Source organism: Drosophila yakuba, chromosome 2R (assembly GCF_016746365.2).
Source record: "Drosophila yakuba strain Tai18E2 chromosome 2R, Prin_Dyak_Tai18E2_2.1, whole genome shotgun sequence".
In the NCBI taxonomy this organism is placed as follows: Eukaryota; Metazoa; Arthropoda; class Insecta; order Diptera; family Drosophilidae; genus Drosophila; species Drosophila yakuba.
Genome location: NC_052528.2, coordinates 3,143,218 through 3,171,199, shown reverse-complemented (window position 1 = coordinate 3,171,199; position 27,982 = coordinate 3,143,218). Strand labels below are relative to the sequence as shown.

Here is a 27,982-nt window from a genome sequence, read left to right as displayed (position 1 = left end):
TCAAAACAAAGGTGCACGACCAAGATGCGCAGGCGTCGGTTGGAGCGAGCGTGAGAGCGAGCGCCACTCTCGTTCCATCTCACATCCGCTCTTTTATATATCATTTTAATGGGGAAACTGTCTATTTCTCTCGCTCTACTCAGTTGGGCTGCTCACGCTCTGCTGCTGTCGCTCTCGGCCGCTGCCCGCTGTCAGCTCTCAACGTTCCGATTGTCAAAAAGATATTTCGGTCGAATGTTTTAGTTTCGACCTCGGTTGAGCTGGAGACTCATCTAACGGCTTTCTCAGCGGCAAGTTCGAAGTCATGTCGCCTTTGAACGGTGGGTGGTGCAGCAGTTACGGTCGACTCGGACATCGCTCGACTTGCGTCTAAATTGCGAGTGCAGAAAATAGTGTTCACGGAATTAACAGACCTCGATAATCCAAGTGTAGGCGAATAAATAAGTGAAATTATTGTGGCAAGCCAGCAATAAATCACTAAATTAATAGCACTGTCGAGCACCCGCGGCACACGCACAGCTGTTGTGTGTGAAAAGTGAGAAGAGGAAACAGAAGGAAGTGAAATTGGCGGCAGTTTGACCGCAACAGCAATAAAATACGTCTGCAATCCACAAACGCACGCTCACATACATCCGTTCGTCATCGTCATCGAATCGTCGTGGTCCTCCGCTTCTCAGTCCCCGCCACCCCACCCCCTTCGGCTCACGAGTCATTGTGACATTTGATTTATTTGACGTGTGTGTTTTTGATAGAAGTTCAACACGAAACCGTCACACAAACACACGTATGCTCGCCGAGGAATTTATTCAGTGAACGAAAATAAAATCGCACTGGGCCGCCGTGAAACGAATACGCCGCCATCGATGAGCAGCCGGACGGAAGACAGAAGTATCGCCAGGACGTCCAATAATCAAAATTTTGGAGAGCGAGCCGGGGTCCCCAGTATTCCCGAAAATGATGCTGCACGAGGCCGTCATGCTGGAAATCTATCGCCAGGCGCTGAGTGCAAGGTGAGCGGTCCTCCGATTTCATGTTCCAAGCCAATCGCGATTCGATACAGGGTTTTCCGAGGACCTCATCCACAATTTCCGTTTGGAGCCGTTTAGAGCCCTCTATTTCAAATACATCGTTGAAAACCAAAAGTTGTGTGCTAAACCAATTCAGGCTTCATTTAGCCTATTACCAAGATTTTTAATAGAGTTTGTGTTACATGCTTAAATGTTTGTTATGAATGCAGAATCTTGCCGGCTTATTAGTGTGGAATTTCAGTTTGCTCGGTTTGTGTTTAGTTTAGAGCAAAACTGAAAAGCTAAAAAAATACGAGTTGAAAAGGGTTTCTTCGGTAGTTTCGGAGTTTTCATTTTCTCAACGGCTCGGATGCGGCTTGTTTTTGCCTCTAGGCATATCAACAAATAAAAAAAAAGTCAATAAAATATAGTTCTTCAGCACCACAGTGGAATGCTTGTTTGCAAGTCGCAGATATTACAGGCATGTTCATAATGCTACCATATTGGTAGTAGCACTGGTGCTGTTTTGATGGCCGACCTTTTAAGAGCTATAAGAACGTCTTTTTAGATAGAGAAAATTTATAAATTTATTTGCATGTCACATGCCTCGATCCTAACTACCATCACCTTCGAATTTTTATTTTAGTGAGCTAACTAGTCCGCGATGCCAGTCTCGGGAGTCCAACACCTCAGCTGGAGCGGTAGCTGGAACGGGCGATGTGCGATGTCCATCGAACGAGTCGCATTGTTCGACCAACGATCTTTTGACCCCAGCAGCGACGCCCACCCTCGCGCAAACCTGCACTGCTATCTCCCCGAACTCGGTGGGACTTCCCCTGACGGCAACCCTTCCTCCTGCAGCTGCAGTTTCTCTGCTACCGCCCCAATCCGCCGCCATGGCCGCTTACCTAGCCGCTGCCCAACAAAATCACCTGCTGCTAACGAATCCTTTGGCGGCAGCAGCTTCCCTGGTCCAACATGCCACGCAGCAGGCGGCGGGGCAAGTGAAGGGGGAGTCACCGGTCCTGGATTTTAGCAGAAAGCGGACTACGAGCGACGGGGACGATGGTCAGGAACAGGATCAGGAACAGGACCAAGAGCCCGAGCAAGATGTCCAGGGCGATAATGGTCCTTTAGATCTATCTGTAAGCACAGGGAAAAGGCAAGAATCGGACTCTCCGCCTGCCAGGAAGATTCCAAGAAGTATATCGGCAGAATACAAGTCCCCTCTACCACCTGGCAGCTGGATGCCGCCCATGAACCCATACTTGGCGGCTGTAGCGGCTAAGACTTGCGGCTTGGGATACTCTAAGTTGGCACCCAGTGAGGCCAGCAAGGCGCTAGAGAAGATGAGTGAGATGAGCCGATTGGAAACACCACCAGCAGTTGCCCGAAGTTCAGGCGCCACATCCTCTCTAGGAGGAGGAGTGCCTGGGGGAGGCGGTTCCAACTCCGGTGGCCGGCACAGCGCGTGGCAGTCTCATTGGCTAAACAAAGGTGCTGATACTGCTAAGGATGTGTTCAAGTGTGTGTGGTGCAAGCAAAGCTTTTCAACTTTGGCTAACTTAACTGCCCACATGAAGGAGACTCAGAAATGCGGTGTTCAGATACCTTCGCCGTTACCAACCGGAGAAGTCGGTCCTCCGACTGCTGCTCCTCCCACAAGGTTGGCCACTTCAGCCTCCAACTCGGCCTGTTCCAGCAGCAGCAGCTCCACCTCGAGCTCTTCAAACTCCTCAAAATCAGAGTTAAATATGCTTATTAAGGAAACTATGCCCCTTCCCAGAAAACTGGTGAGGGGTCAGGATGTTTGGCTCGGAAAGGGCGCAGAGCAAACCCGCCAGATACTTAAGTGCATGTGGTGTGGACAAAGCTTTCGGTCTCTGGCCGAGATGACCAGCCACATGCAGGAGACGCAGCACTACACGAATATCATCTCGCAGGAGCAGATCATTTCCTGGAAGTCGGGCGATGAACGTGAAAGGCCGGCAAACCCTGGAGTTCCGTCTGCATCCACAGCTGCTTCCCCTTCGGCGAATGGCACGGCTCCATCAGTGAGTGCCGTGCTCACGTGTAAAGTTTGTGATCAGGCCTTCGGTAGCCTAAAGGAGTTAAGCAGCCACATGGCCCAAAAATCACACTACAAGGAGTCACCGGCTCCGTCTGATTCTCCACCAGCTGCTGGCACTGGCAATCCGAAAAGGGGAAGGCAAAATCGCAACGAGAAACGCAAGAAGTCCTTGCCGGTGAGGAAGCTTCTTGAGCTAGAGCGATCCGGCTCGAATTGCAGTCTGGACTCGGCGCTAAAGCCCCTGAGGGACTTTGCTGCTGCCACCAAAATTACCTGTGAAAAGTGTGGTAGTAAGATTGAAACTGCGTTGTTTGTCGAGCACATACGAAAGTGTCTGGGCGAAAGTATTCCAATACCTCCCCGTCGATCTAACGCGGGAGTAGAGCGCCAGGCAAGTCCGAGTGTAGGACTAGGAGGTGAAAAATCGCCATCAGTCCTAAATGCATTGGAGCAGCTCATAGAGAAAAGCTTTGAATCGAGAACAAGCAGAACCATGACACTAGGTGGCTATTCCGAAGCTGGAACTCCGCTGGGGGCCAGCATCCTGAAGCGCTTGGGAATCGAGGACAGCAGTGACTACACCAAGCCTCTAATGGAAGCCCAGGCGATGCACCAGCTCCGATCTTCATTCGCCTCGCGAGACCGCAGTGCCAGCGAATCGAGCTCAGCCAGTAGGGTGGAATCTTCCTACACCCCCGACAGACAGCAGGCTACACCCCGCATAAGCCCAGATACTCCTGCTCCGCCGCCTCCTCCTCCACCGCCCACTATCAAAGCTGAGCCACCAGAGGCGGAACATTCGGTGGGGGGCGATCGAGAGGGCTGCAGCCCCCGGCAGCAGATCCAAGTGAAGAAGGAGTTCAACATTGAAGCGAGTCGGGAGAGTCCTCGATCTATAAGCGAATCTCCTGCGCCGCAGACTGAAAGATCTCACACAGATAGTGGCAGCCTACTGGCCTTGAACTCCATGTTTGATCAGCTCAATGGAGTGGAGAACAGCAGCAACAACAACTCGGGTAAGAAAAAATAATCGTTTATTTTAGCTTTTTGTTATAAAAGGGTAACGCTTAATTAGGAAAAAGGTATTAGTCCCTTTTCAATAAAATTAAATTTTTTATATCCTGCCATAGGCAGAAAATTGATTGGCTCAGAACCTTATAATTATAATTATTTAAAATAAAATTCTATTAAATGTGCTGAACTCATCCTTCTTCCAGGGAATTGCTTTAACAACAACAACAACCACAACAGCAGCAGCAGTAGCGTCTCCGCCCAGAAGCCAAAGTCCCATCCCCTAGCTGCGCTGCAGAAACTGTGCGAGACAACGGATCCCCCAGGCACTGGCCCCCGCAGCGGATCGTCCGCAGGATCCTCCACCGCATCTACAACACTTCCCTCAGCGAACGGTAGCGATCTAGTGGCATTCAGCTGGGCCAGCAACGAGGCCGTTCTGAGTGCCAGTAATGGTGGCTCCGGCGGCGATTCGTCTCTCATTAAGTGCTCCTACTGTGATACTCCTTTTGCATCGAAGGGCGCCTACCGCCACCATCTCTCCAAGGTGCACTTTGTGAAAGACGCGGCCGAGGACTCTCCCAGACTCAAGTCCCCCTCTGTTCAGAGCCCTAAGTCGATGCCCTCGGCCTCTCCCAGGAGATCAGCTTCCAGGAGTCCGGCGACAGGATCTCAGCAGCCACTTCCCTCTCCCACCATTAATCCCTATGACGAGAGTCCTCAGTCTAAGTTCCTCAAATACACGGAGTTGGCCAAACAGCTGTCCTCTAAAAACGCCTAGACACGAGCAGAAGCTGTCGGAATTTCGCAGAACTCTGGATGCATTTGGGCATCGGAGAACTTGTAAAGAAGTTACGTCGCCAATGAAAAGAGAAGGAGATTCTACTAGCGAAAGTCTTGGAGACGAACTAAAGCGAAAGGTTCTGGGCTCGGATTAAACAAATTCGGTTACAGATTACAGACGCGTAAGCTATATTTCATAATCAGAATCTCTTGAATTAAGGCTAAATTTGAATTGTTTGCTTTACGAAGCTGGCTGTGTAACGGTCATATAAAATCAAAAGTTCAAACTACTTTAAACTGAATAACGTACACCAAGTATGGTTTTTATTCATAAAAATCGATGATACTTTCGTCAATGTGTGTTAACATAACTTTAGCAGAAAACTGTATCGATTTCGGATCATGATTCTGATCTGCACAGCTCTCGCTCTTTTGTCCGCTCTTTAAACTCCAAACTACTGATGTTCTCACTGTCTCTCTCTGCGCTTTGGCGCTGCACACACAGTCTCTTTATGATTTCCCCTACTTTTGCTGAATTAACCAGAACATTTCTCCAGATCCTCTCTCTTGAGAAGTTGTTCCCCTTCGTCAGTGACGTCACAGCGATGCTGGTCTGCTCTTTATTGTTTCCCAATCGGACAGTCGCAGTCTGAAGCACGAGCGAGAGAGGACTATAGTAAGCTGGAAATTCAATTACCACCACTTTGACGAACTGCTGTCCATCAAAGCGAGTTGGACAGGGATGGCCATAGTGGCCGAGTGACGAGAGGCGACGACACGAGTTCGTCAAAGTCGGATTTGATGGTGGCGAGAGAGACAGGCATAGCGCAGTGGGTGTGTATAGAGCAAGAGTGTGAGTGCCACCACTGAGTGTGAGCAAAAATTGACTTTGTTTTCGAGTGCATTTGAATCGGATTTGAGTGCACTCAGGGAACAAGCCAACCATTACTTATTTATTTATCCGCTGCTCCTTGTCACAATGAACAAAAACAAAAAGGGTGCCAAAAATCAAAACTGTTTTAATCTTGAAAGATACCTAACCAGCTCAATTGGTTCTTCTAAGCAATAACAAAATAAAAGCAACGCAGTATACGTAAATCCTTACATTTAAACGATAACCTCAATGATAGAACCAATTAATGGTTGCGTGCAACTCTTAGCGATGCACATGTAGCCCTCATATAAAAAAAAAAAAGCATTAAATGAATGTACATAAATACGAGCCAATGGCACTTTCCTTCCATAAGTCTAAAGATTACCGATATTTACATCAATATATAGCCACAGCAACGCATGTATACGGAATCAATTTTAAAATGGTATATTCATACACATATTAAACAATATAAAAAACCATGTATATTAGCAGTTCGAGTCTCAACAATTACTTTGAATCTCTAACCTAAGAGTTAAACCTAAGAAGAGGGCAATATATTCAGAATGTGAATCATTTCATATTGTCCAAACAATCATTTTTACCGTCTCTCTTCGGGATAATTTATATCTATGATATATGGTAAATAATAGTTACTAACTATGTATACGAATTGTATTTTAGTTTTTGTGATATTATTTTTAATCAAACCCGTTCGCTTCCCCCCTGCCACGCACCGCAACATCCCTTGTATTTCCTGCAACACCTCACCCCTTCCCCTCCCCAGCAAATTACTCGCTTTAGTTATACAAACGCAATAAAGGCAGTATTCAGAATAGAATTTAAACGATGTTTTCTCTACGACGAGCATAACAAAGTCGAGGTTGCACTTGATCTTGTTGAATAAGGCTTTCAAAATGATTCAGAATCAGTGGACGGTATGCAGCTCAAGGAAAATCAATAAATAGTTGTACGTTTGACTCTCCAATTTAAAATTTTTGTTCGGGTGTTGTGGGTGTCTCTTTTCAGACTGACTGCAATAAAAGAATTGAATGGGACTCATGTGGCATATTAAAGATACATTGGAAATCAGAATGATATCGCCACAGTATATTGTGCCAACTATTAAGTACCAAATTCTTTGTAAGCATGGTGTTTAGTGGAGATAATTTATGTAAGTAGATCAACGTCTAGTTTAATTCAAACAACAAACTTACATAAAGCTGCAGGTATAATAATAATAGTGCCCACAAACGTTTTCAAAGAACAAATATCTTTTGAAATTAAGATAATACAAGATTATATTAATACAAAGTACCTTAGGTTAATTCATTTGATTTTAATAAATGAAAATGTGAAATGGGACGAAAAAATTACTCGGTAAAAAATAGTAGTGAATGTTTTAATAACCATCATAGCCAAAAAAATAGTCCTATACTTATTGGTTTATTTTGATATTTAGTTTTTTCTCCGTGGTTTTTATTAAGGGACGCACAGCTCCTTTGCATGGAATCAACCAAATTCAGGCATTTCTTTACAGAAATAGGGTTCGCTTTCTAAATCAGCCAAAAGTTAAAAGTTATTACTGGATTTTATATCAAATAAAAAATGTTCAATTGTATTGACATCGGTTGACTGTACGGCCACTTCATGTTGTCGACTAGATTATTGACAAAACTCTGTTTGAAAAGATGACTTGTATGTTTTGGATCATTGTCCTGTAGGAACTTCTAAACAGGTGGAGTGTCCTCTAAGCCATATGGGAGCATCACGTTGTTAAAAATTTTGAAGTATAGACAAAGACCCGCGATAGTTTTGACCCTTTATACTGGCTCAATTCCATAACATACAAATGTTCTCCAAATCATAATTGATAAACCACCGTGCTCTACTATTTCTTAGGTAATGTCGTCTAATATACCACCGTGAGCCACTGTTTTTGAAAATAACTATTTTGGCTTTACCCGGCCACAAAATATTAAAATATTCGAGCACTTCTCCAAGCACCAATAAAAGTGTTTTCGATCTTGAAACTTTTAGCTGCATGTTTTTTCTTGAAACAAGGTTATTATCTTTGAGTCATCTTCTAATTACTAATCAACTTAAATTTAAATGCCCGAAATGCTAAATCCATGACTGTTCTCTTGAGCAATGACCTAACTTTAAAGAGCACATATTTATAGTTACATAAGTGCACAAATTTATTAAATATGTGAAGGAATGGAGAAAATAATGACAAATAACTCTTATTTTAACCGTAACTGCATATTTGTGGCTAAGAGATTTCCAACCGAAACAATCTTACGGTGGGCGTGCTAACCGCTAAATTCTTCCATACATTTGCAAATATTTATAATTGTTAAATGGACATATTTAATCAATACAGACCAGATTAGTCCTTTGATCATACATTTTTCTGCGAGAAATGTGTCCCACTAAGTATTCTGCCGTAAACCTAAAATTATTATTTTTTATTTGTAATCATAATTATTTATTTTTTACGAAATGCACAATTTTCAGCAGCGAATGCTGTTCGCATCTGGCCAGTCGAAAAACACAACGATTAATGAAACTAATACGAGAAGTTTAAACATAAAACGGCTTTAGATGGAAAGCTCTCGTAGAAGCCCTAAGTTCCCGAGAGGAATAAAAAGGAATTTAAAAAAAAAAAAAAAACATCGAATGCATGCCAAAAAAGGCCAAAAGATTTTCGGGTTTAAATTTGATAGCTAAATCTGATGATTGTAATCTAAAAGGTGTTTTGGAATTCCATTTGGGCTGCTTAAACATAATTTTACTAGCCATGGAAACTGCACAACTATGGATACATTCAGCCTTTTTTGCTCAACTACTTTTTTAAGAATGTTTTTGGATCAATATAAAAATATTATAAATATCATGCATTGGGCCGTTACGCTTGCAAAGCCTTTCGGTTGCTTGTCAATCCAATGTATTGGTCTGAATTAATTGTGGCACGACGCCGCCCGAATACGGGGCATATCACATTGTAAACTAATATGTGATAATAAACACGCCGAGTTAATGAAACCTGAATTATGGGCTACACGGTCGTCCTAACTCGGCGGTGTGGTAAATTAGTGGAAAGGGAAGTGACTTCGCAGGAACAAGAACATGTGCGAAATGCGATTCGCTGATTTATGGGCAACAAAGGATTGAGACAACGACATCCAGATCCTGATACCAACTTCATAAGCAAATCCCTAACCCTCTCCCTCACTTTGCCCATTTCCCTTTTCTTCGGCCTTCGTTGATAACGACAAAAATCTCCTCGGAAACTTCAATTGCCAAAGGATTCGTTTTTACTCAATATTTATGATCTGCGCGCAAAAGTGTGCCTTATATAGATACACAAAAATACATGTTTAGTTAAAATAAAAAAAATAAATAAAATAAAATAAAACAAAGAAATAAAATATTATAAAATAAAATTTAACACATATAAATAAAATAAAATAAATATAAATATGTATAAAAAATATAAATAAATATAATTATATATAAATAAATATAAATAAATATAAATAAATATAAATAAATATAAATAAATATAAATAAATATAAATAAATATAAATAAATATAAATAAATATAAATAAATATAAATAAATATAAATAAATATAAATAAATATAAATAAATATAAATAAATATAAATAAATATAAATAAATATAAATAAATATAAATAAATATAAATATTTATAAATAAATATAAATAAATATAAATAAATATAAATAAATATAAAAAAATATAAATAAATATAAATAAATATAAATAAATATAAATAAATATAAATAAATATAAATAAATATAATTAAATATAAATAAATATAAATAAATATAAATAAATATAAATAAATATAAATAAATATAAATAAATATAAATAAATATTAATAAATATAAATAAATATAAATAAATATAAATAAATATAAATAAATATAAATAAATATAAATAAATATAAATAAATATAAATAATTATAAATAATTATAAATAAATACAAATAAATACAAATAAATATAAATAATTATAAATAAATATAAATAATTATAAATAATTATAAATAAATATAAATAAATACAAATAAATATAAATAAATACGTATAAATAAATATAAATAAGAAGTATAATAGATATAAATAAACAATATAAAATAAAATGAAATAAAATAAATGAACTGTATACATGGTATGCCTCGAATGAGTGGCAGGGTAGGAGGACATGTGCTGGATGTCTAATTTGTGCTAAGAGATAATTTTTGGAAAATGTTTCACATAACTTTCCCGGCCCTCCTCAGTTTTCAGTTTGGCTTCATTGATTGCACGTTCTTCTCAAGGGGCCTCCCCTGCACGAAAATTTTACTTGCCTTCGAAGTTACGCACGGGACACCTTAGGGCTGACCTCCCACCTCCAAGCACCCACTGCTCCACCCGTTGCTGCTGTTCCGCTTAATGAGATACAAACACATAAATTCTGAAAAGTGTCATGAATAACGGTTCACTTTTTTGCTCTTTGTTAAACCAACAAAACTGCCGACATTGGAACTGTCTCTATGTCTAAGTGGAGGCTAATGTGGGTAGAGCATTACAAAGTAGGTGCGATGAGTGGCCGAAGTTAATCCTTAAGTCATAAAATGCAAGAATAGGTAACAGGTAAATATGAGAAAATAATAATAGCAGGTAGTTTTTAACTTCTTTTAATACATTTAATTAATAGCTTACTAGTAATATAGTATAAATTAAAGATTACTGCGATTTTGAAATGAAAGCTAATTGATGTGAATGATTAAAGAGTTGCTTTTATTTTGAATTTTTACTCTACAAATTATATGATGTACGTATATTTGTTAATAATAAGGGAATAGAATGTTTTTACTTTTACGTATGTATCTATGAGATTTATTTCGTATACTTATAGAGGAGGTTTTTGATAAAAATGCACCATTGTATAATATGCATAAAGCGCCGTGGAAACATTGGTATTTAGGACAACTTATCTTATATACATATATACTTTTAGAATATAAAATACAATCTCTAATGGAGTCTAGTTTAATTACATATTATTCTTCAATTCGATAATTCGTGACCCAAACTGCTAATACCTCTTGCTATCCATGTGATAATTTCGCACTACCCCACGTTTGCCCACCAGAGGAAAACACCACTAAATGAGCTTGCGAAAATCTCAGTTGGCTGTGCCGTGGGTCTCCATGTGACCATCAGTGAGCCATACGCTTGCCATATATCCTGTGGCATGCATAAAGAAAAGTGTAATAAAATTTGATTTATTGCAGACAAGATTCGAGCTGGATATGTTTTCTCTTACCAGCTGAGTGCATATAATCGTGTATGTTTGTGTGCATTCGCATTCTCATTCGCTGCTGCGTCCACGCCTGCGTCTGGTTTACAAGGCAGCGTCTTCCGCACTCCGCACTTCGCCCTCCGTCCGCAACCGCCCCTCTACTAGGGAGCGCAAAAGCCCTGGCGAATGAAGCGTCGGAATTCCTAAAGGCCACCCAAGCAACGCCACCCGCCCCCAAAGCGGCTCATGCATCATTCGTCTGGATATCATTCATCTCGTTTGCTGCCGTTTACCTCGGCACATTACCCGCACCACACAACGCCAACCACCACCCACAACCCACCACCCACACATTCGCATTCACATTTTCTGACACTTGCTAAACTTTTGCACTGCAGGCGCTTGTCCTGCGTCCTGTGGCAGTCTCATTAGTCTTTTCCGGGTTTCTGGCTTTTGGTCTCGGCTTCCTCATCCTCATCGCCATGACGATGGCACTGGCAGTCGTCGCGTGGCTCTGATTCCATTCCTGGATCTGGTGGTGGGTGGGCGTTCCTGATAGTTGTCTGCCTTAAGTATATGTCTAAGGAAAACTGAGAACCTCGTCATGTTTGCGTCAGTGGGACAGTGGTCTGTTTCAGTAACTTCTATTTTGCAATTGTTAAATTTTATACTGGTTATGATGCGATACTGAAATATACAATGCTTACAGAATATACTGCAGTCTGGTACTTGGACAGTTTATGACCAGATAAAATATAAATCGATATAGGTTTTAATATTTCCACTTCATATGTCACAACATATACTTTTATTATATCTACATACGGTCCGTATGACCGTCGATCGAACACACTTTCTAATATTTTGGTCATTTTTTTCCTTTTTGTCTATATATATTTTGTGTATTTACTTATATATTTTTTAAAATCCTTTATTATTTTAAAACTATTGGTAAAATTATGGTTACAAAGGCATAGTAGCGAAAAAAATATTATCACAGTATCCTTCTCGGTTTTGGCTCAATGTGCCTTTAGAACTACATGTGCACTTATTAATATTTTTTGATGAAGAAGCAGACGGACAATAAGCATGTTTAAAACATTTACATCAGGTTACTCTATTTTATTTTATAGGTGGTCCTCACGGGTGCCTGATAGTTGAGCTTGAGAACTTTTGCATTATGCTTGGTTAAGACATAAATCAAAATACCATTACGCCCAAAAGGTCCGCCCATATCAGGAGACAACCCATGCTGTGATTTATTAGAAAAACTGCAAGGGAAACCCAGAAGAGAAACAGGAGCAAAAGCCACAGCAGAAGCAGAAACGCGTTTCTTTTGATAAAAATTTTGAACTAAATCAAAACTTCATTTCACATCGGTGCCATTTCTTGCGCCAGGGCCTCAGTTAAACTCCGTTCGGTTTTCAGTTAAGTTGAGCGAAAACTCCACCCTCATGCTGCAAAAAGCGAGACGGGTACAACATCGAAACAAGAAATGGCGGCAAATCTAGAACATATAAAAGAGGGTAGAGAAGGGAATATTACACCGCAAAATGTTTCGAAAACGCCAGGGACTGATTTGACATTTGAAAGAGTTTCAAATGATATCGTAAGGTCGCAATTCATCTCATTAACTTATTTAAGGAAATCAGATTGATAAACAAATGTCAAATCAGTCCCTGGCGTTTTCGAAACATTTTGCGGTGTAATAACTCTTTACTAACAAAATTTTGTTTTCTACCATTTAAGGCGGTTTTACATTTTTTTGCCTTTTTGGGCCAATGTAAAAATTTAAAGGTACAATTGTTGTCTTACTATAAGCATACCATATAATTTTGGTATATGCCGAGGCTGTTTCCCCATGTAATGGAAAATGTTAGGTTGGTGAAAAAGGCGCAGGAAGATGCTCGAAGGATGGCTCGTCCTTTTCCTCAATGACGACGCCACATCGTTGTACTGCGACTTGACTCGACAAAATTCACTGCTGGCTGTCAGTTCAATAAATCATTTGCGTTTTGACATGGCGCTCCCCTTCACCCTGCAACGAACTGCTGCGCCAATGAAAATCCATAAATACAGGAACAAAACAAAAAGGAGGGCAAAAAATGGGAGCTAGAAAAATTCAGAGACGCGACACCGAGAAACAGCCCCAACAGACCGGCTCGCAGGCTCCATGTGGGATGCACATAAATTGCAAGCTGTGGGACCACTTCCAAAAAGAAAATTCGCACGGAGAGCAGTGTTGGAAGAGCGGAAGAGAACGGCAGCCAGCCAGCAAGTCGAACCAGAATAGGTTTCCACCGCCAGAGTCCATAGATCAGAGCCCCCTTCATGGTGTCTGCACCCAGATGATGACGATGATGATGGGGATGATGACGATGTCGCCACAAGGACTCCGCAAGATGCAGTCGCACCTCTAGAAGCATAGGGCGAGATGCAGACTGCAGATGCATGGTGGGTTCCGCGATACATTACATGGAATTTGGAAACACCAGAGAAAGCTCTTAAACCAATCCTGCCATGCCCATTACTAACAGATCCTGGTCATGTCAGCTCACCTCTTGATGTACAGCCAAGATGCAGGCTACGTTGGCTCATCGAAATCAAATGTACGTATATGGGGTTAAGTGCAGTAAAAACATGAAAATGATTTTAGCAAGATAGAGCACTATAATCGAGTTCCTTGGCTATCAGATACCCGTTACTCAACTAAAGAGTGTCCGAAGGATACGGACTTCGTAACTAGTAAAGTAGCTTGGGAAGTTTTTGGAGCACCGGTAGATGTTGACTGAGTAAATATTTACTTCCAAAGAGAGGTCTCTACAGGCTTCTGAAATTTTTGGCCGTTAGAGTAGACGTAATCAAAAACGTTTTCATAACATTGGAAATTAGATCACATAATAAAGACAAGGAAACGCTATAATCAAGCATCTCGATTACCAGATAACAGTGACTTAGCTAGTAAAAACACGAGGAAGCAATTTAATAATTCATTACAAATATTTATTAAATTAAATTGCAAAATTAAAACATTATTCAAATGTGCGGCTGTGACAGTTTTGGGCGGAAAACGAAAACTAAAACGCGATATTGCCAGTTACTAAAAATTGTTTAAATTTGTTTAAATAATTTAACTAATTAGTTCTTATTTTGTAAACAGCAAAACCAATGAATAATCCAGTTAGAATTGGTTCTTATTTTGTAAAATATAGTATAGTTTTTGGAACAGAAAACAATGAGTAATCAAGTTATATGATATATTAAATGACTGCCGTAAGCGAAAATTCTAAACCTACAAGCACAAACTGTGGCACAAAACAAACAAATGGAGGAAAATGCGCCAAGCGACAATTTCTAATTAAAAATTCGCCAGAACATTTAACCCGTTTTGACCGAACATACACCTATACCTAAATATACAGCAAACACCTTTTAGACAACAACAAAAAGGTTTAGGGGATACAATTGAGGGAATAACTCCTGTTTTGATTGCTGGACTGAAAAATTACCAGTAAATAGAAGCGAAACCAAATGATTCAAAACTTACGGATTAAAATTTATTATTACTTACTTTATTATTACTTATACTTTTTTTATAAGGTAGCAGTTTTACCAAACGTTTGGTTTTAATTACGTAGTGTTAATCTACATACTCTTAGAAACAAAATTTAACAAAAATCAACGTAATTTTATTAAGTCCCTTATCATAATATAATTTTATAGAATAGTGCAACGAAACGACCCCCCCCACCAAATTTCTTTGGCTTGCTTTATTGTATCTATAAAACAAATTTTTTATTTTCAGATATAGATAAAGGTATACCATTTACACCCTGAAATTACCAGGGATTTAGTAAAAAAAGCTCAGTTTGCTACATTTTATGCTGATCCCTGTCAGGCAACAAAACACACATAATCTGCAAAAAGGATAACAACAGGGAGGGGACTGAATGAGAGAAAAGAAAAGTGCCAGAGAACCGGGGAAGGATGAACAAACAAAATATTTATGTCTCCAACACACCTTGAAAAAGACAGACGATAAACGAGGAACAAGCCAAAAGGATTCGGAGTCTGAGGCGTGGCATAGATCCTGGTGGGTTTTATGCTTCGTTCTATGCAAAGTACAGGCAAACAACATCAACCAATAATGCAGACGAGATTATGTCCAACCAGAAGCAAAAATTGTTATGGGCAGCCAAAGGACAACTCCAACTCCGAATGAGAAGCTGACGCTAGAAAAGAAGGACATTCGCACACATAAAGGATTGGAATTGCTTTCCATGGACACACACTTTTTAAGGGAGCTGCATTCTCACAATCTCCAAAAAAAAATTAAAAACAAACAGAACACAGGGCGAACGGCAAATGGAGAGTGAAAAAAAATAAAGGACCTCGGCAAGCGGAGACCTGGGAGGCAGCTACAAAAAACGAAAGTGTTGCACAATGGGCGTTGCTTCCGGTAATCCGCACACTCAAAATTCTGCGCCCATCCACTCTCTTTCAGGAGGGACACGCACCAACACTGTTCTCTGATTTATGCTACGAGCACTTTGCAGAAGGTACAGTCTAATAATTAAAACAGCCAGAATATGTAGAATAGTCAAAGGTGGAATGCATTTTAATTCGAATAATATGATGTCGCATTACAAATTCCTTAGCTTTTAACAAAAACAAGAAGAGACTGATCGCGTTTAACACATTTTTTGGTTTTTGCGAAGAGCGATATCTGATGACAACTTACACCACAGCCATGAAGTCGAATTTACCTACTGACAACAAGAAAACATTTGTTTTGGCGGGATCTTCTGATCCTTACTCTTACGAATCAATTACGCTTTCCTTTATCCTTGCCACTCTCTTCATCGACTCTCTTATACGACTACTGTAATAGCTACTGGTATAATAAACAAGAAGACAAACGAAAACTTACGATAACTACAACATTGGGAGCAAAACTCGATGCCTGGCCAACGGGAGCAATCGCAAATCGCAGCGATAGCAAGGAAGGACCTACGATGCTGCCACTGACGAGTTGGAAGTGAGCTGGAGGCAGGCCCCCTAAGCGCATCCACCTCTCGCAGAAGGATCCCTCGTTTTGTTCGGAAGATGAAGTTCCGCTATTCGTTTGTGGGTTTCTGTAAGTGTGTGCACTTTGTTTTCTTTTTGTTTCCTAGGTTGCTCGACAGCCAGTCAGGGCCAAGTCTTCTCCGCTCTGTTGCTTGACCTGCACGAAGGACGTTTCGCAGACTCCGTGTTTGAGAAGTCCTTCTAACAAAATTTAATACTTATTGCCCTTCGCCTAGCGTTGGCTGGCTTGCACAAAGAAACGCAAGCAGAATTTATGTTGTGACATTTTAAATTGCGCAATTTTTATGAAATCCTTTTGCTGCGCCTCTCCAGCGCATCCCTACGAATTTCAGAATAACATCTCCTGACTGCAAAAGACATTCTCCACCAATCCAATGCGAATTTTTGTTCAACGCTCAAATAATAGAAGAAAAAGCAGTAGGAATTGAAGCAGGGTCCTGCGCAAGCCGCTGTCAGCCTGGCTCTGTGTATATTTTTATAACCGTTACTCGTAGAGTAAATGGGTATACTAGATTCGTGGAAAAGTAAGTAACAGGCAGAAGGAAGCGTTTCCGACAATATAAAGTATACATATATATTCTTGATCAGGATTAACTGGCCGTGTCCATCGTTCCGTCCGTCTGTCCAAATCCAAATCCAAATTTTTATTTTTCTTTACTATGTTATTTTTCCACAATTTTTTCACCCGATCTCGTTCGCACTTCCACTACATGGTTAACGGGTATCTGATAGCCGGGAAACTTAACTATAACATTCTCTCTTGTTATATTTAGACTTGGCCATCGTCCGCTAAAACCAAAAATGTGCGAGCCTTCGCCCCGCGAGACGACTATAGAAAGCAGAAAGTCCCACCATGATTTACGATGATGATGTGTCCTAGAATGGGGCCGCATTTCCAACAACTACAATACAAAACCTCCAGATCATGAGGGCTTCCCTTTTTCCCTAACGGCTAAAGCAGCATTAAACACTTGGACACAACATTTTGGCAACAAGACCTCTGGAATGCATTTCCCTGTCTGGACTTTAAAAACGATTGCATAGAAGTAAGAACTCTGTTTTCATCTAGCTTCTGGAGTAATTCGAATTATATTACACTAAGACAAACAGGTTCCACAGGATCAGTCGGATATTTAGTTAAATTTTTTATTATTTTAGTTTCGTTGTTTTGGTTATAAAGTGTTCTTATTTTATATACACCAGTTTTTTATACACTGCCCTAATACGATCGCCCTAAAACCACACTTTTCGTCCTAAAACTCAAAAAAACGCCCCAAAACCAACTTTCCCTTATTTAAGAAAGTTTTAAACCTTCAAACTTGCTTACTGTTAGGGTGAATTTTCTTGAGTTAAAAAAATGTTTTAAATATAGGGCGAGTCTTTTTATACCCGTTACTCGTAGAGTAAAAGGGTATTCTAGTATGTAATAGGCAGAAGGAAGCGTTTCCGACCATATAAAGTATATATGTATATTCTTAATCAGGATCAAAAGCCGAGCCGATCTGACCATATCCGTTCGTATGAACGTCGAGATTTTAGGAACTATAAAAGCTATAAAGTTCAGATTCAGCATCGAGACTCCAGTAACATAGACGCATCGCAAGTTCATGTTGCCACGCCCAATCTAACGCCCACAAACAACCCAAAACTGCCAAAACTGACAAATGTTTTGATATATTTTCATATTTGTATTGTAAATTCCTATCGATTTGCAGAATAACTTTTTGTGACGCCCACAAATCACTCAAAACTGGCACGCTCACTTTGAAAAATTGTTTTGATACTTTTTCACATTTTTGTTAGTCTTGTAAATTTCTATCGATTTGCGAAAAAAATTTTTGGCACGGCCACTCCAACGCCCACAAGCCGTAAAAACTGTTTGTGCTGAAATTTCACCATCGCACTTTCACCAGCGAAACGGGTAAGATAGTCGGGGAACTGGACTGTAGCGTTCTCTCTTGTTTAATTCTAGGGTCCATTTTTCTCGTTTAGGGTAGGATGACTTTGAACTAGGACAGAATTTTTGAAATGTATGGCGATTTTACTTGCATTTAGGGGTGATTTCCACTAAAGTTAAAGTCCACTATATATATATATATATATATATATATATATAAATTTATATATATATATATATATAAATTTATATATTAAATTTAAATTTATATATATATAGTGGACTTTATATATATATATGTATATATATACATATACATATATACATATACACATATGTACATACATATATATGTATATATATATAAATATTTTTATTAGATGTATTTAGTTTTTCCTAAATTGTATAAATAAATATATATTACATAAAAATAAATCTTAGCCTTAATATAACTTTTTATTTTATATTTGTGATATTGTTGAAGGAAACTGTGCGAATACGAAAGAAAATATTATATAATGATATAATGTACTTAAGTTTTTTGCCGATTCTCATCGAAACTGGTCCCACTTCAATAAGTTACGCATTAAGACTGAAAGATTGGGGAAAAAGGGAAAGAATCTAGTAATGTATGTAAGTTATTATATTAATATTTATTTATTATTAACCTTATTATTGTTTTATTATTTATGTATTTATATACACCAAATTTAAAGATTACATGTACCTACCAGAAAAAAAGTTAGGAAAGGCTTTGCCTCCCACTTCCATCGTCCACGTCTGCTGTAATGTACTTTTCATAACAACAATTTATGCACAAATAATATTTCCGAAAGTCCGACGAAAACGGAGAACATATCCGTTGCTCTTCTCTATGTGCTCTTTGAGAATAAAGTGAAGCGTAAAACCAGAACAATACACCTTTCTCTCTCTCATTTTTTTTCTTTGCTTTATTTATAAGCAAGTGTCCTTAGTTTTAAGGCAAATTACCCGTCGATTTTAAGTGTGGAGTGTAGGCGTTTACTAGTTTCGTTAAAAAGTATGAGCGTCCATATCTCAGGAACTTTAAAAGCTAGAATGTTGAGAATAAGCATGCAGACTACAAAGACGCAGCGCAAGTTTGTTGAGCCTTGTTGTCACGCTCATTCTAAGGCCCACAAACCCAAGCCTACACTCTAAAAAAAATTTTTAAATTGGTTTTTAATGTGATTATTTTTTTGCCAATTTCTATCGATAACCCCTCAATATTGTTCAGCTTTCTTTTTCTTACTTCTACTAGCTGAGTAAGGGTTATCTGATAGTCAGAGAACTGGTCTTGGAGTTCTTTCCTGTAAAAGTATTTAATTGCTGCAAGGATATACTATATAAGCTTTTTATACCCGTTACTCGTAGAGTAAAAGGGTATACTAGATTCGTTGAAAAGTATGTAACAGGCAGAAGGAAGCGTTTCCGACCATATAAAGTATATATATTCTTGATCAGGATCAGTAGCCGAGTCGATCTGGCCATGTCCGTCTGTCCGTCCGTCTGTCTGTCCGTCTGTCCGTCTGTCCGTATGAACGTCGAGATCTCAGGAACTACAAAAGCTAGAAAGTTGAGATTAAGTATACAGACTCCAGGGACATAGACGCAGCGCAAGTTTGTCGATTCAGGTTGCCACGCCCACTCTAACGCCCACAAACCGCCCAAAGCTGCCACGCCCACACTTTTGAAAAATGTTTCGATATTTTTTCATATTTGTATTAGTCTTGTAAATTTCTATCTATTTGCTAAAAAAACTTTTGGCCACGCCCACTCTAACGCCCACAAACCGCCCAAAGCTGCCACGCCCACACTTTTGAAAAATGTTTTGATATTTTTTCATTTTTGTATTAGTCTTGTAAATTTCTATCTATTTGCCAAAAAACTTTTGGCCACGCCCACTCTAACGCCCACAAACCGCCAAAAACTGTCTTTCGCACTTACACTAGCTGAGTAACGGGTATCAGATAGTCGGGGAACTCGACTATAGCGTTCTCTCTTGTTTTTGTATTAGCTAGCTTCCTTTTTTATATATATATTGAGATGTTATAGATAGTTATATTTTGTATGTTTTTCGATCTAATAACCTATTTCTGTATTAGGCTCACAAGACATGTTCGTTTTTCAACTCTTCTGTCTGTCTGTTCATATAATCGTCAAGACATCGGGAACTACATGCTAAAGCTATTTGGCTCCTACGTATAAACATGTTATGTTATAAAATGTTTCAAAAGGTAAGGTGTCAAAATGTCTTTTGGCAAACAGATAAAAATTTTCAGAACTAACAAAAAAATGAAAAAAAATAACAAAAAATTTTTCAAAACTGTGGGCGTTGCAGTTTGGCCGGTTTGTGGGCGATAAAGTGGGCGTGGCAACATGGGTCAGCGCTTCTTTCTGTCTGTTACATGTGTATTTACAAAAAAAGTTTAGTACCCTTTTACTCTAGGAGTACTTTTTGCCGCGGCCAAATACTGCCCAAAACCGCCACTCACATACTTTGGAAAGAGGTTTAAAAAAAAAAGTTTTTGGCACGCCCACAACCTTTAACGCCTTTTAACGCCCACAAACCCTCAAAAAATGTTAGTGGTTAAGTCTCTCCTATGCACTTCCACTTTGTTTACAAATAAAATGTTGCTCTTGCTATAGTTGTTTCCTTGTTACTGCATTTCCAATTGCTGGTCATAAAAGTGTACGATTATTGCTTTCTCATTTTTCATGTTTGCCAATATTAATAAAGTTATTTTTCATACGAAATTTGAGTCATTGAATAAATACGGACGTATCGCGATCCCTGTTCAACATACTAAGGATATGCCTTCCAAAATTGTATTAAAATCCGGTGATGGAATCCACCCCGAAAAAAAACACGCGAATTGCAATGGAAAATCACATTTAATCGGTCGCCAGCAGCGTATACCAGTCATAACTCTAACCGGTTCCAGGACATAACCAAGGCTGGGACACGGACATGAACGCAAATCCGTAGAACGATGGACATCGACGATGGCATTCCCATTGTTGTAGTGTTGGAGGTTTTGGGACAATTGTCAGGCAATAAATCGATGTGTGTAGGGCTGTAAATTTTTGGCGGATGGCCGATGAAAAAGTGCATATTATGCAATTCGGCAATACGCCAAACATGTCGACCTACGCATGACCACCCCCTTTTGAAATCCATCCCTTTACCAGACCACCCTCGACCCCATTGCACTGCAGCGGAAACGGAAGCGCACACACAAGTTCTTCTCTTCTCTCTTCTTCATCTTCGGCCTGCAACAGCGCTTTGCATATCAATGAAAATGCATAAATTTTTATGCGCCCTCAATTTCACTGGTGTTTTTTTTCTTCTGCGCGATGCCTGTTCGGTTGCACTCGTTGCATCCTTGCCCAATCCTGTCGTCCATCAAGGGGCATAAATCAGTTTGGAGGTAGCGGCCGGGCGTAGGGAAAAAAAGATTTACCAACACGTAACGTAGCGTAGCTCCGGAAGTTTTTGAATAAAATGGACGGACCCACCCTCGGTAGATCAGCTTTTGCACCAAGCCAAAAACACTAAAAATACCAAAAATTCATCAAGTTTTCCTGATCACTCGTCCAACACGAGCTGGATCTCCATCGGCCCGCATCATCGTTGTGCGTAACACGGTTTTTAAAGCTAGGGTAAACCAGGGTAACCAGGGTAACCAGGGTAAGCAGATATCCAAAGATATGTAATCTACGGCAAAGACTGCTTAGTATCTGATCAAAAATAAGAGAAGGATTTCGATCTTCAATTATACCTGAAAACACTGAAGAGAAATACGTGTACTGCTTTAAGTATAGGAAATACTAGAATTAAATACTAACAGGGGGAAACGCTATAGTCGAGTTCATTAACTATCAGGGGATAGTTACTCGGCTTGTGGAAGTGCGAACAGAAAATTTTCATTTTCTTTTTTCTGGCATATTGATAGAAACACTGAAATAATATAATTAAATATAAAACAAAAGAGAACGCTACAGTCGAGTTCCCCGGCTATGATATTTCAAAACTAACAGTTTTTGGCTGCTTGTGGGCGTAGGAGTAGGCGTGGCAAAATGATTTTTGGCAAATCGATAGAAATTTAAAGTGTGAAAAAATATTAAAAAACATTTTTCAAATTTGGGGGCAGCTTTGGGCGGTTTGTGGGCGTTAGGGTGAGCGTGGTAGCTTCGGTCAACAAACTTGCGACTTGGACTCCTGGACCAGGACTCCGCTTCCTAAATCTCATTCTTCTAACTTTTATAGTTCCTGAGATCTCGACGTTTATACCGACGGACAGACGGACATGGCCAGATCGACTTGGCTATTGATTCTAATCAAGAATATAGTATATACTTTATATGGTCGGAACCGCTTCCTTCAGCCTGTTACATACTTTTCAATAAATCTAGTATACCCTTTTACTTTACGAGTATCGGGTATAAACATAAAGTCATTATCGCTAAAATATATATACTCTTTTCGTAAAGTTGAATGTGTACGCATACTTTATCTGGCAAGTGAAAATACTTTCGCAAATGTCCCATTTAATGCGTTTCAATCTTTATACTGAAATACATTCATGATCGGCAAGGTCATATTTAAGTTGTTTGATTTTTTTAATTTTAACTATTTTGTTGGGTATCTGCCTCGCAGTTGTGTGCGCGGAATTTGTGATTATTTTCGTTATTTAAATTGCAATTGCTTTACTTTAAGTAATGTATATATATTCAAGTTTGCCATTACCAAAGAATTTAGAATATTCTGAAAAGTGCTAGTAAACACCAATACCACTAGTTAAAATTTAAGATTGCGCGAGGGAAGATTTTTACTTAGCAAATGACGCCCGTGTGTTACTTAGAATGCAATCACAACCCCTCTTCTCAACAGATCTCAATATGGTACACCCGTTGTTTGCCTTTTGCGTCTCGCAAAATCAACACGATAGGCGGATGAAAGAACAGCAGCTGAGAGCTGAAATCTTACACAGCTGGCAAATATTTAAGTCTGGCAAACGCCGGGACGGCTTTTTAATTGTTTCTAATTTTTAATGTTGACATGGCGGTATTGAAGCGTCACAAAACATCTGTTCCACGAAGTGTTCTTTCGTTTGCCGACATGCATCTTTATCGTATGTTGACACACACATGTGTATACTTTTTAGTCTTGCCGGAATCTTTTCTTAATGTAGTCTTTTGGTTCTATTACCTGTTAGAATTTCTAAATGAAGATCAACACTAATTAAACACAATTTTGGAATAGAAATTTAGTTCCTTGAAGATGAAGCTTATTACAAATTTCATTGTAATTATAGTTAAAATATCTTGATTTCGAGGAATGTTGTAAGAAACTGGATGCGTAAAGCATAGTCTGACTTGGGATCTCGATTTTTTAAGGTTTGTATAAATTGCTAATTTTTTCCAGTTTCCCAATTTTGACTATACGTTCTCCCTTTTTATACCCGCTACTCGTAGAGTAACTACGTATTTTATTCTCGATCAAATAAATTAAGGTTGCGATACCGATGGTACGAAATTCAGATTTTTCGCATAATGCTAGATATTTTTCCCATCAAAAAATGAAAAATAATTTTTTTGGGCGGCAAGGTCTACAAAGAGGCGAAAACAAAAATAGCAGTATAAATAAAAATAGTATTTTCTTAATCAGGATCAAAAGCCGAGTGGATTTGGCCATGTTCGTCCGTCCGTCCGCCTGTCGCAAGTTTATTGATTACCACACCCACACTTTTAAAAAATGTTTTGATAGTTTTTTTTATTTTTGTATTAGTCTTGTAAATTTCTATTGATTTGGCAAAAAACGTTTTGCCACGCCCACTCTAACGCTCACAAACCGCCAAAAACTGTCAGTGTTGAAGACTCTTCTCTCTATCAGATAGTCGGGGAACTCGACTATAGCGTTCTCTCTTGTTTTATAGTAAACTGGTTGGCCTTATCAGAACTCAGTATGGACCATTACTAATGTTCCAAAACGGCATAAAATTAAACTTTCACATTTGTAAAGCTCCTGCTAAAAATGAAGGTACTAAAAAAGTAATTTTATTTGGACTTTGCCCGGTTTTTGGCGATAATTACTGTAGTTCGTCGCAGCTCGATAGCCAGATACGATCTCAAATTTAATTTACCGTTAAGCTTTGTTGCCCCATAACCAAACTCATCAGTATTATTCCGGTCGGCAAGTGTGTAGCTTCAAAAAATAAATTAACATGAATAACTCCCGCATTCTGAGAACAACAAACGTCATGCTTTTAGTTATGGGTTATCAAAGGCATTGGTTTGAAAAAAAGTCGCATAGATTCCGATTTTTCCTTCCCAGTGTAGTTTACATCTTTGGCCTCGGAGTGGTTTATGCCGCGTGCTTCTCCCAACATTTCGATACGTCGTCATCTACACTAAATGTTTTGCAAGATATATCACCTTTTTTATTTGGATTAATCAGGATGCAGCTTATTTTGGGAGCAAAAGCATTTCTTTATGTGATCTATTCTTCGGTGAAATCTGTGAGTGCTGTTAACTCCCTGTTGAAAGCTCTACCAATTAGGAATTCCGAATTTAAAAAAGATGAGGGCCTGGCCTACGTTTTATTGTGTTCAACCTTTTGGATACTCTGCTGTTTCGTGATCTACATAGCATATGAAATGAAATTTGAGCCACCTCCCGTGCAAGATGCTATGCTTGGAATGGCTCTATTCTTTCCTCATCTTATTTTAGCTGGGTCACTGAGATTGTACATAGTATTCTCTTGGTTGAGTCGAGGACAACTTAAAGAGCTTAAGAAAAATGTAGAAGAGGAGTTAAGTGCCAATTTGACGAAGGACACTGCGAATATTGCTTCCACTTCTGTTACTGTTTCTACGAAAAGCTTGGAAAATTTAAAGACAAAACTCGAGATTCTGGGAACCAGTTTTTTAATTTTTGTCCAAACTTTAAAATATTCTATGATGTTTCTTTTTGCCTTGTACGCAAACTGCCTTTTGGGAGGAATCTATTCCTTTACATACTACTGGAATACTTGGTCCGTTTTGTTCGACGGCCGCAAGCGAAGAATCTTTTATGCGGCAAATGCCTCCATATACGCCTGTATTGTCAGTGATTACATCTGCCTGATGGTTGTTTTGTTTATGATGGAGAACGAGGTAAAATAAAGATAATACTGATATTACATTTTTTGTGTAGATATTAAAAACTATTAAAAACAATCTCTCAGCGGCGAAACTTTATTGAGGCTATAGGTTTCTTGCTGGCACAGAGGAAATTGTTATCAAAAAAATTCAGACCTATCGCAAAAGATTTAAAAGGTGTTTTAGAAACCAAATTTTGTAGTAAATTTGTTGGGCCTTTTCAGTTAAATATCAGTTACGTCAGTTTGGTAAGTTTTTAGGTTTGATCAAGAATAGCTTTTACACAAGTTCCTTGTAGGTGATATGCGTTCAGATGATAATAATAACATTGATTGTGGCTATTCGTCATCTGAAAGACGAAATTTTGTTGCTAAAAGAAGAGTTTAGCAGCACAGAGGATAAATAATAATATTTTTGTCTCCGTATTGTTGCTGTCCACGTCGGTAAGTTTATATTAATTACCATTATAAGCAAACTTAATCCATAAATTTATTTGCTTGCCAGATTCAAACAGGAAGAAACAACAAAACACGATTAAGTTACTAATAAAATGGTTTAAGGGAAATGTGTGCGGTTTCGCTAGAGATGAGCAAAATACTGAAATACGCAGCTTCCTGAATAAATTAACCCCTTGATAAGACGGAAGCGAAAGACTATGCATACTACCTGGTATTTTTTTATTTTAAATGGATTTCTGAACATTAAAATATATTAACATCACTTAAATTTTTAATAATTTCCTTTTGCTCTTCGGCTTGTATGAATACGAACCTAAAATTGCCACCCAATGCAACCATTTTACCAATCATTCATTGTGATATAACTCGCAGAATGTACGTAAATAAACATAATTTGCATTTGAAAATTTACATATTATTTACTGTGATGCCAAAAGCCATTTAACCAAACAACCCACTCCCGACCAAGCTGGTGCACCAACCAGGTTCATGCAAGCAGGTCTATGGAGATGCTGATGAGCAGATAAATTCATTAGGCAAACCAGTAAAATTGTTCCACTAGGGCGACGACTATGCTGGGGCGAAAAGAATGTGGGGCTTGAAGGAGTGGCGGACATTTGGCTCAGCTGGCAGGGCAAACGGCGTAGGAAAACCAGACGACCGCAGATCTTAAGTTTTACCCATGAGGCTGGAAGTTGGCAGTCACGTAGTCGGAGTTTCCTGGCAAAGCGTTACTAAATACAAATTAAACAAATCCATAAATAATGTTTAATAATATTAACAGGGATATTAGCCGAAACTACATACATAGTATATTCCTTCTTGGGTGCTACAGATGCTCTCTCTTATTGCACTCAGCTGTATATGTTGGTGCTATAAAACCCTAGACCCCAAATGCATTCCATTAGGCATGGTTCGTGGACATGTGGCCTGTGCCAACTGTATGTTTGCCTGTTCAGAAATTTGATAGGTACAGGGGTGTAAACACATTTCTAAAATTATGACTTATTATACCCGTTACTCTTAGAGTAAAAGGGTATACTAGATTAGTTGAAAAGTATGTAACAGGCAGAAGGAAGCGTTTCCGACCATATAAAGTATATATATTCTTGATCAGGATCAATAGCATAGTCAATCTGGCCATGTCCGTCTGTCCGGCCGTCTGTCCGCCCGTTTGTCCGTCCGTATGAACGTCGAGATCTCAGGAACTACAAGAGCTAGTTGAAATTAAAAATACAGACTCCAGAGACATAGAAGCAGCGCAAGTTTGTCGATTCATGTTGCCACGCCCACTCTAACGGCCACAAACCGCCCAAAACTGCCACGCCCACACTTTAGCAAAATGTTTTGATATTTTTACATTTTTGTATTGGTCTCGTAAATTTCTATCGATTTGCAAAAAAACTTTTTGCTACGCCCACTCTAACGCACACAAACCGCCCAAAGCTGCCACGCCCACACTTTTGAAAAACTTTTTGATATTTTTATACCCGTTACTCGTAGAGTAAAAGGGTATACTAGATTCGTTGAAAAGTATGTAACAGGCAGCCCACACGCCCACACTTTCGAAAAATGTTTAGATATTTTTTCAGTTTTGTATTAGTCTTGTTAATTTCTATTGATTTGCCAAAAAACTTTTTGCCACGCCTACTCTAACGCCCACAAACCGCCCAAAACTGTCAGTGCTGAAGACTTTCCTTCGCACTTTCACTAGCTGAGTAACGGGTATCAGATAGTCGGGGAACTCGACTATAGCGTTCCCTCTTGTTTCATTTTTGTATTAGTCTTGTAAATTTTTATCGATTTGCCAAAAAACTTTTTGCCACGCCCACTGTAACGCCCACAAACCGCCAAAAACTGTCAGTGTTGAAGACTTTCCTTCGCACTTCCACTGGCTGAGTAACGGGTATCAGATAGTCGGGGAACTCGACTATAGCGTTCTCTCTTGTTTTTAATTATGATAAAGAACATATTCAAGAACATCCCCTCATACTCCAAACCCATAAGTCGGTGTAAGATCGATGTTTTCTTTCCATCAAAGTTGAAAAATATGTGAAAATTAGTACTTCGGTAAATCAGGTATTCCTGCACGTGTAAAGAACATTATAAATTTATTCTACCTTGGTTAAACCGAGATTTGATGACCCTTTGCATAGAGACCATAACCAAGCCGGGCGGTTACATATTTTACCTTAAAATCGACCGCAAAATCCGAATTTTCTACAAAAAATACCTGGTTTTTTGCAACCCAAACAAGAGAGAACGCTATAGTCGAGTTCCCCGACTATCTGATACCCGTTACTCAGCTGG

General features: G+C 39.1%; 2 protein-coding genes across 5 annotated transcripts; both read left to right on the top strand.

Moving 5' to 3' along the window:
- Nucleotides 1–233: 233 nt before the first annotated feature.
- LOC6529188 (protein tiptop) lies at nucleotides 234–15,674 on the top strand. 4 transcript variants are annotated; one of them, XR_005560568.2, is made up of 5 exons: nucleotides 234–1,010; nucleotides 1,654–4,094; nucleotides 4,296–5,054; nucleotides 12,203–13,678; nucleotides 14,875–15,674. XR_005560568.2 is itself a non-coding variant. In XM_002090159.4 (3 exons), exons 1-3 carry the CDS (start codon nucleotides 955–957, stop codon nucleotides 4,868–4,870), a joined length of 3,072 nt encoding a protein of 1,023 aa, XP_002090195.1. In that variant the 5' UTR covers nucleotides 234–954; the 3' UTR covers nucleotides 4,871–5,181. The 4 variants fall into 4 exon arrangements, 1 of the variants encoding a protein (XP_002090195.1); XR_005560566.2 differs by lacking the exon at nucleotides 12,203–13,678; XR_005560567.2 differs by lacking the exons at nucleotides 12,203–13,678; nucleotides 14,875–15,674 and adding an exon at nucleotides 5,430–6,587.
- Nucleotides 15,675–23,863: 8,189 nt separating this feature from the next.
- Nucleotides 23,864–26,011, top strand: LOC26535445. Its single transcript, XM_015197416.2, has 4 exons — nucleotides 23,864–25,229; nucleotides 25,301–25,462; nucleotides 25,513–25,657; nucleotides 25,719–26,011. Exons 1-3 carry the CDS (start codon nucleotides 24,300–24,302, stop codon nucleotides 25,618–25,620), a joined length of 1,200 nt encoding a protein of 399 aa, XP_015052902.1. The 5' UTR covers nucleotides 23,864–24,299; the 3' UTR covers nucleotides 25,621–25,657; nucleotides 25,719–26,011.
- Nucleotides 26,012–27,982: the final 1,971 nt, after the last annotated feature.

Coding starts and splice junctions, on each gene's coding strand:
- LOC6529188 (XM_002090159.4), top strand. CDS start 955: ATGATGCTGCACGAGGCCGTCATGCTGGAAATCTATCGCCAGGCGCTG. Junction 1,011..1,653: donor CGCCAGGCGCTGAGTGCAAG/GTGAGCGGTCCT, acceptor TTTTTATTTTAG/TGAGCTAACTAGTCCGCGAT. Junction 4,095..4,295: donor CAGCAGCAACAACAACTCGG/GTAAGAAAAAAT, acceptor TCCTTCTTCCAG/GGAATTGCTTTAACAACAAC.
- LOC26535445 (XM_015197416.2), top strand. CDS start 24,300: ATGAATAACTCCCGCATTCTGAGAACAACAAACGTCATGCTTTTAGTT. Junction 25,230..25,300: donor TGTTTATGATGGAGAACGAG/GTAAAATAAAGA, acceptor ACAATCTCTCAG/CGGCGAAACTTTATTGAGGC. Junction 25,463..25,512: donor ATATCAGTTACGTCAGTTTG/GTAAGTTTTTAG, acceptor AGTTCCTTGTAG/GTGATATGCGTTCAGATGAT.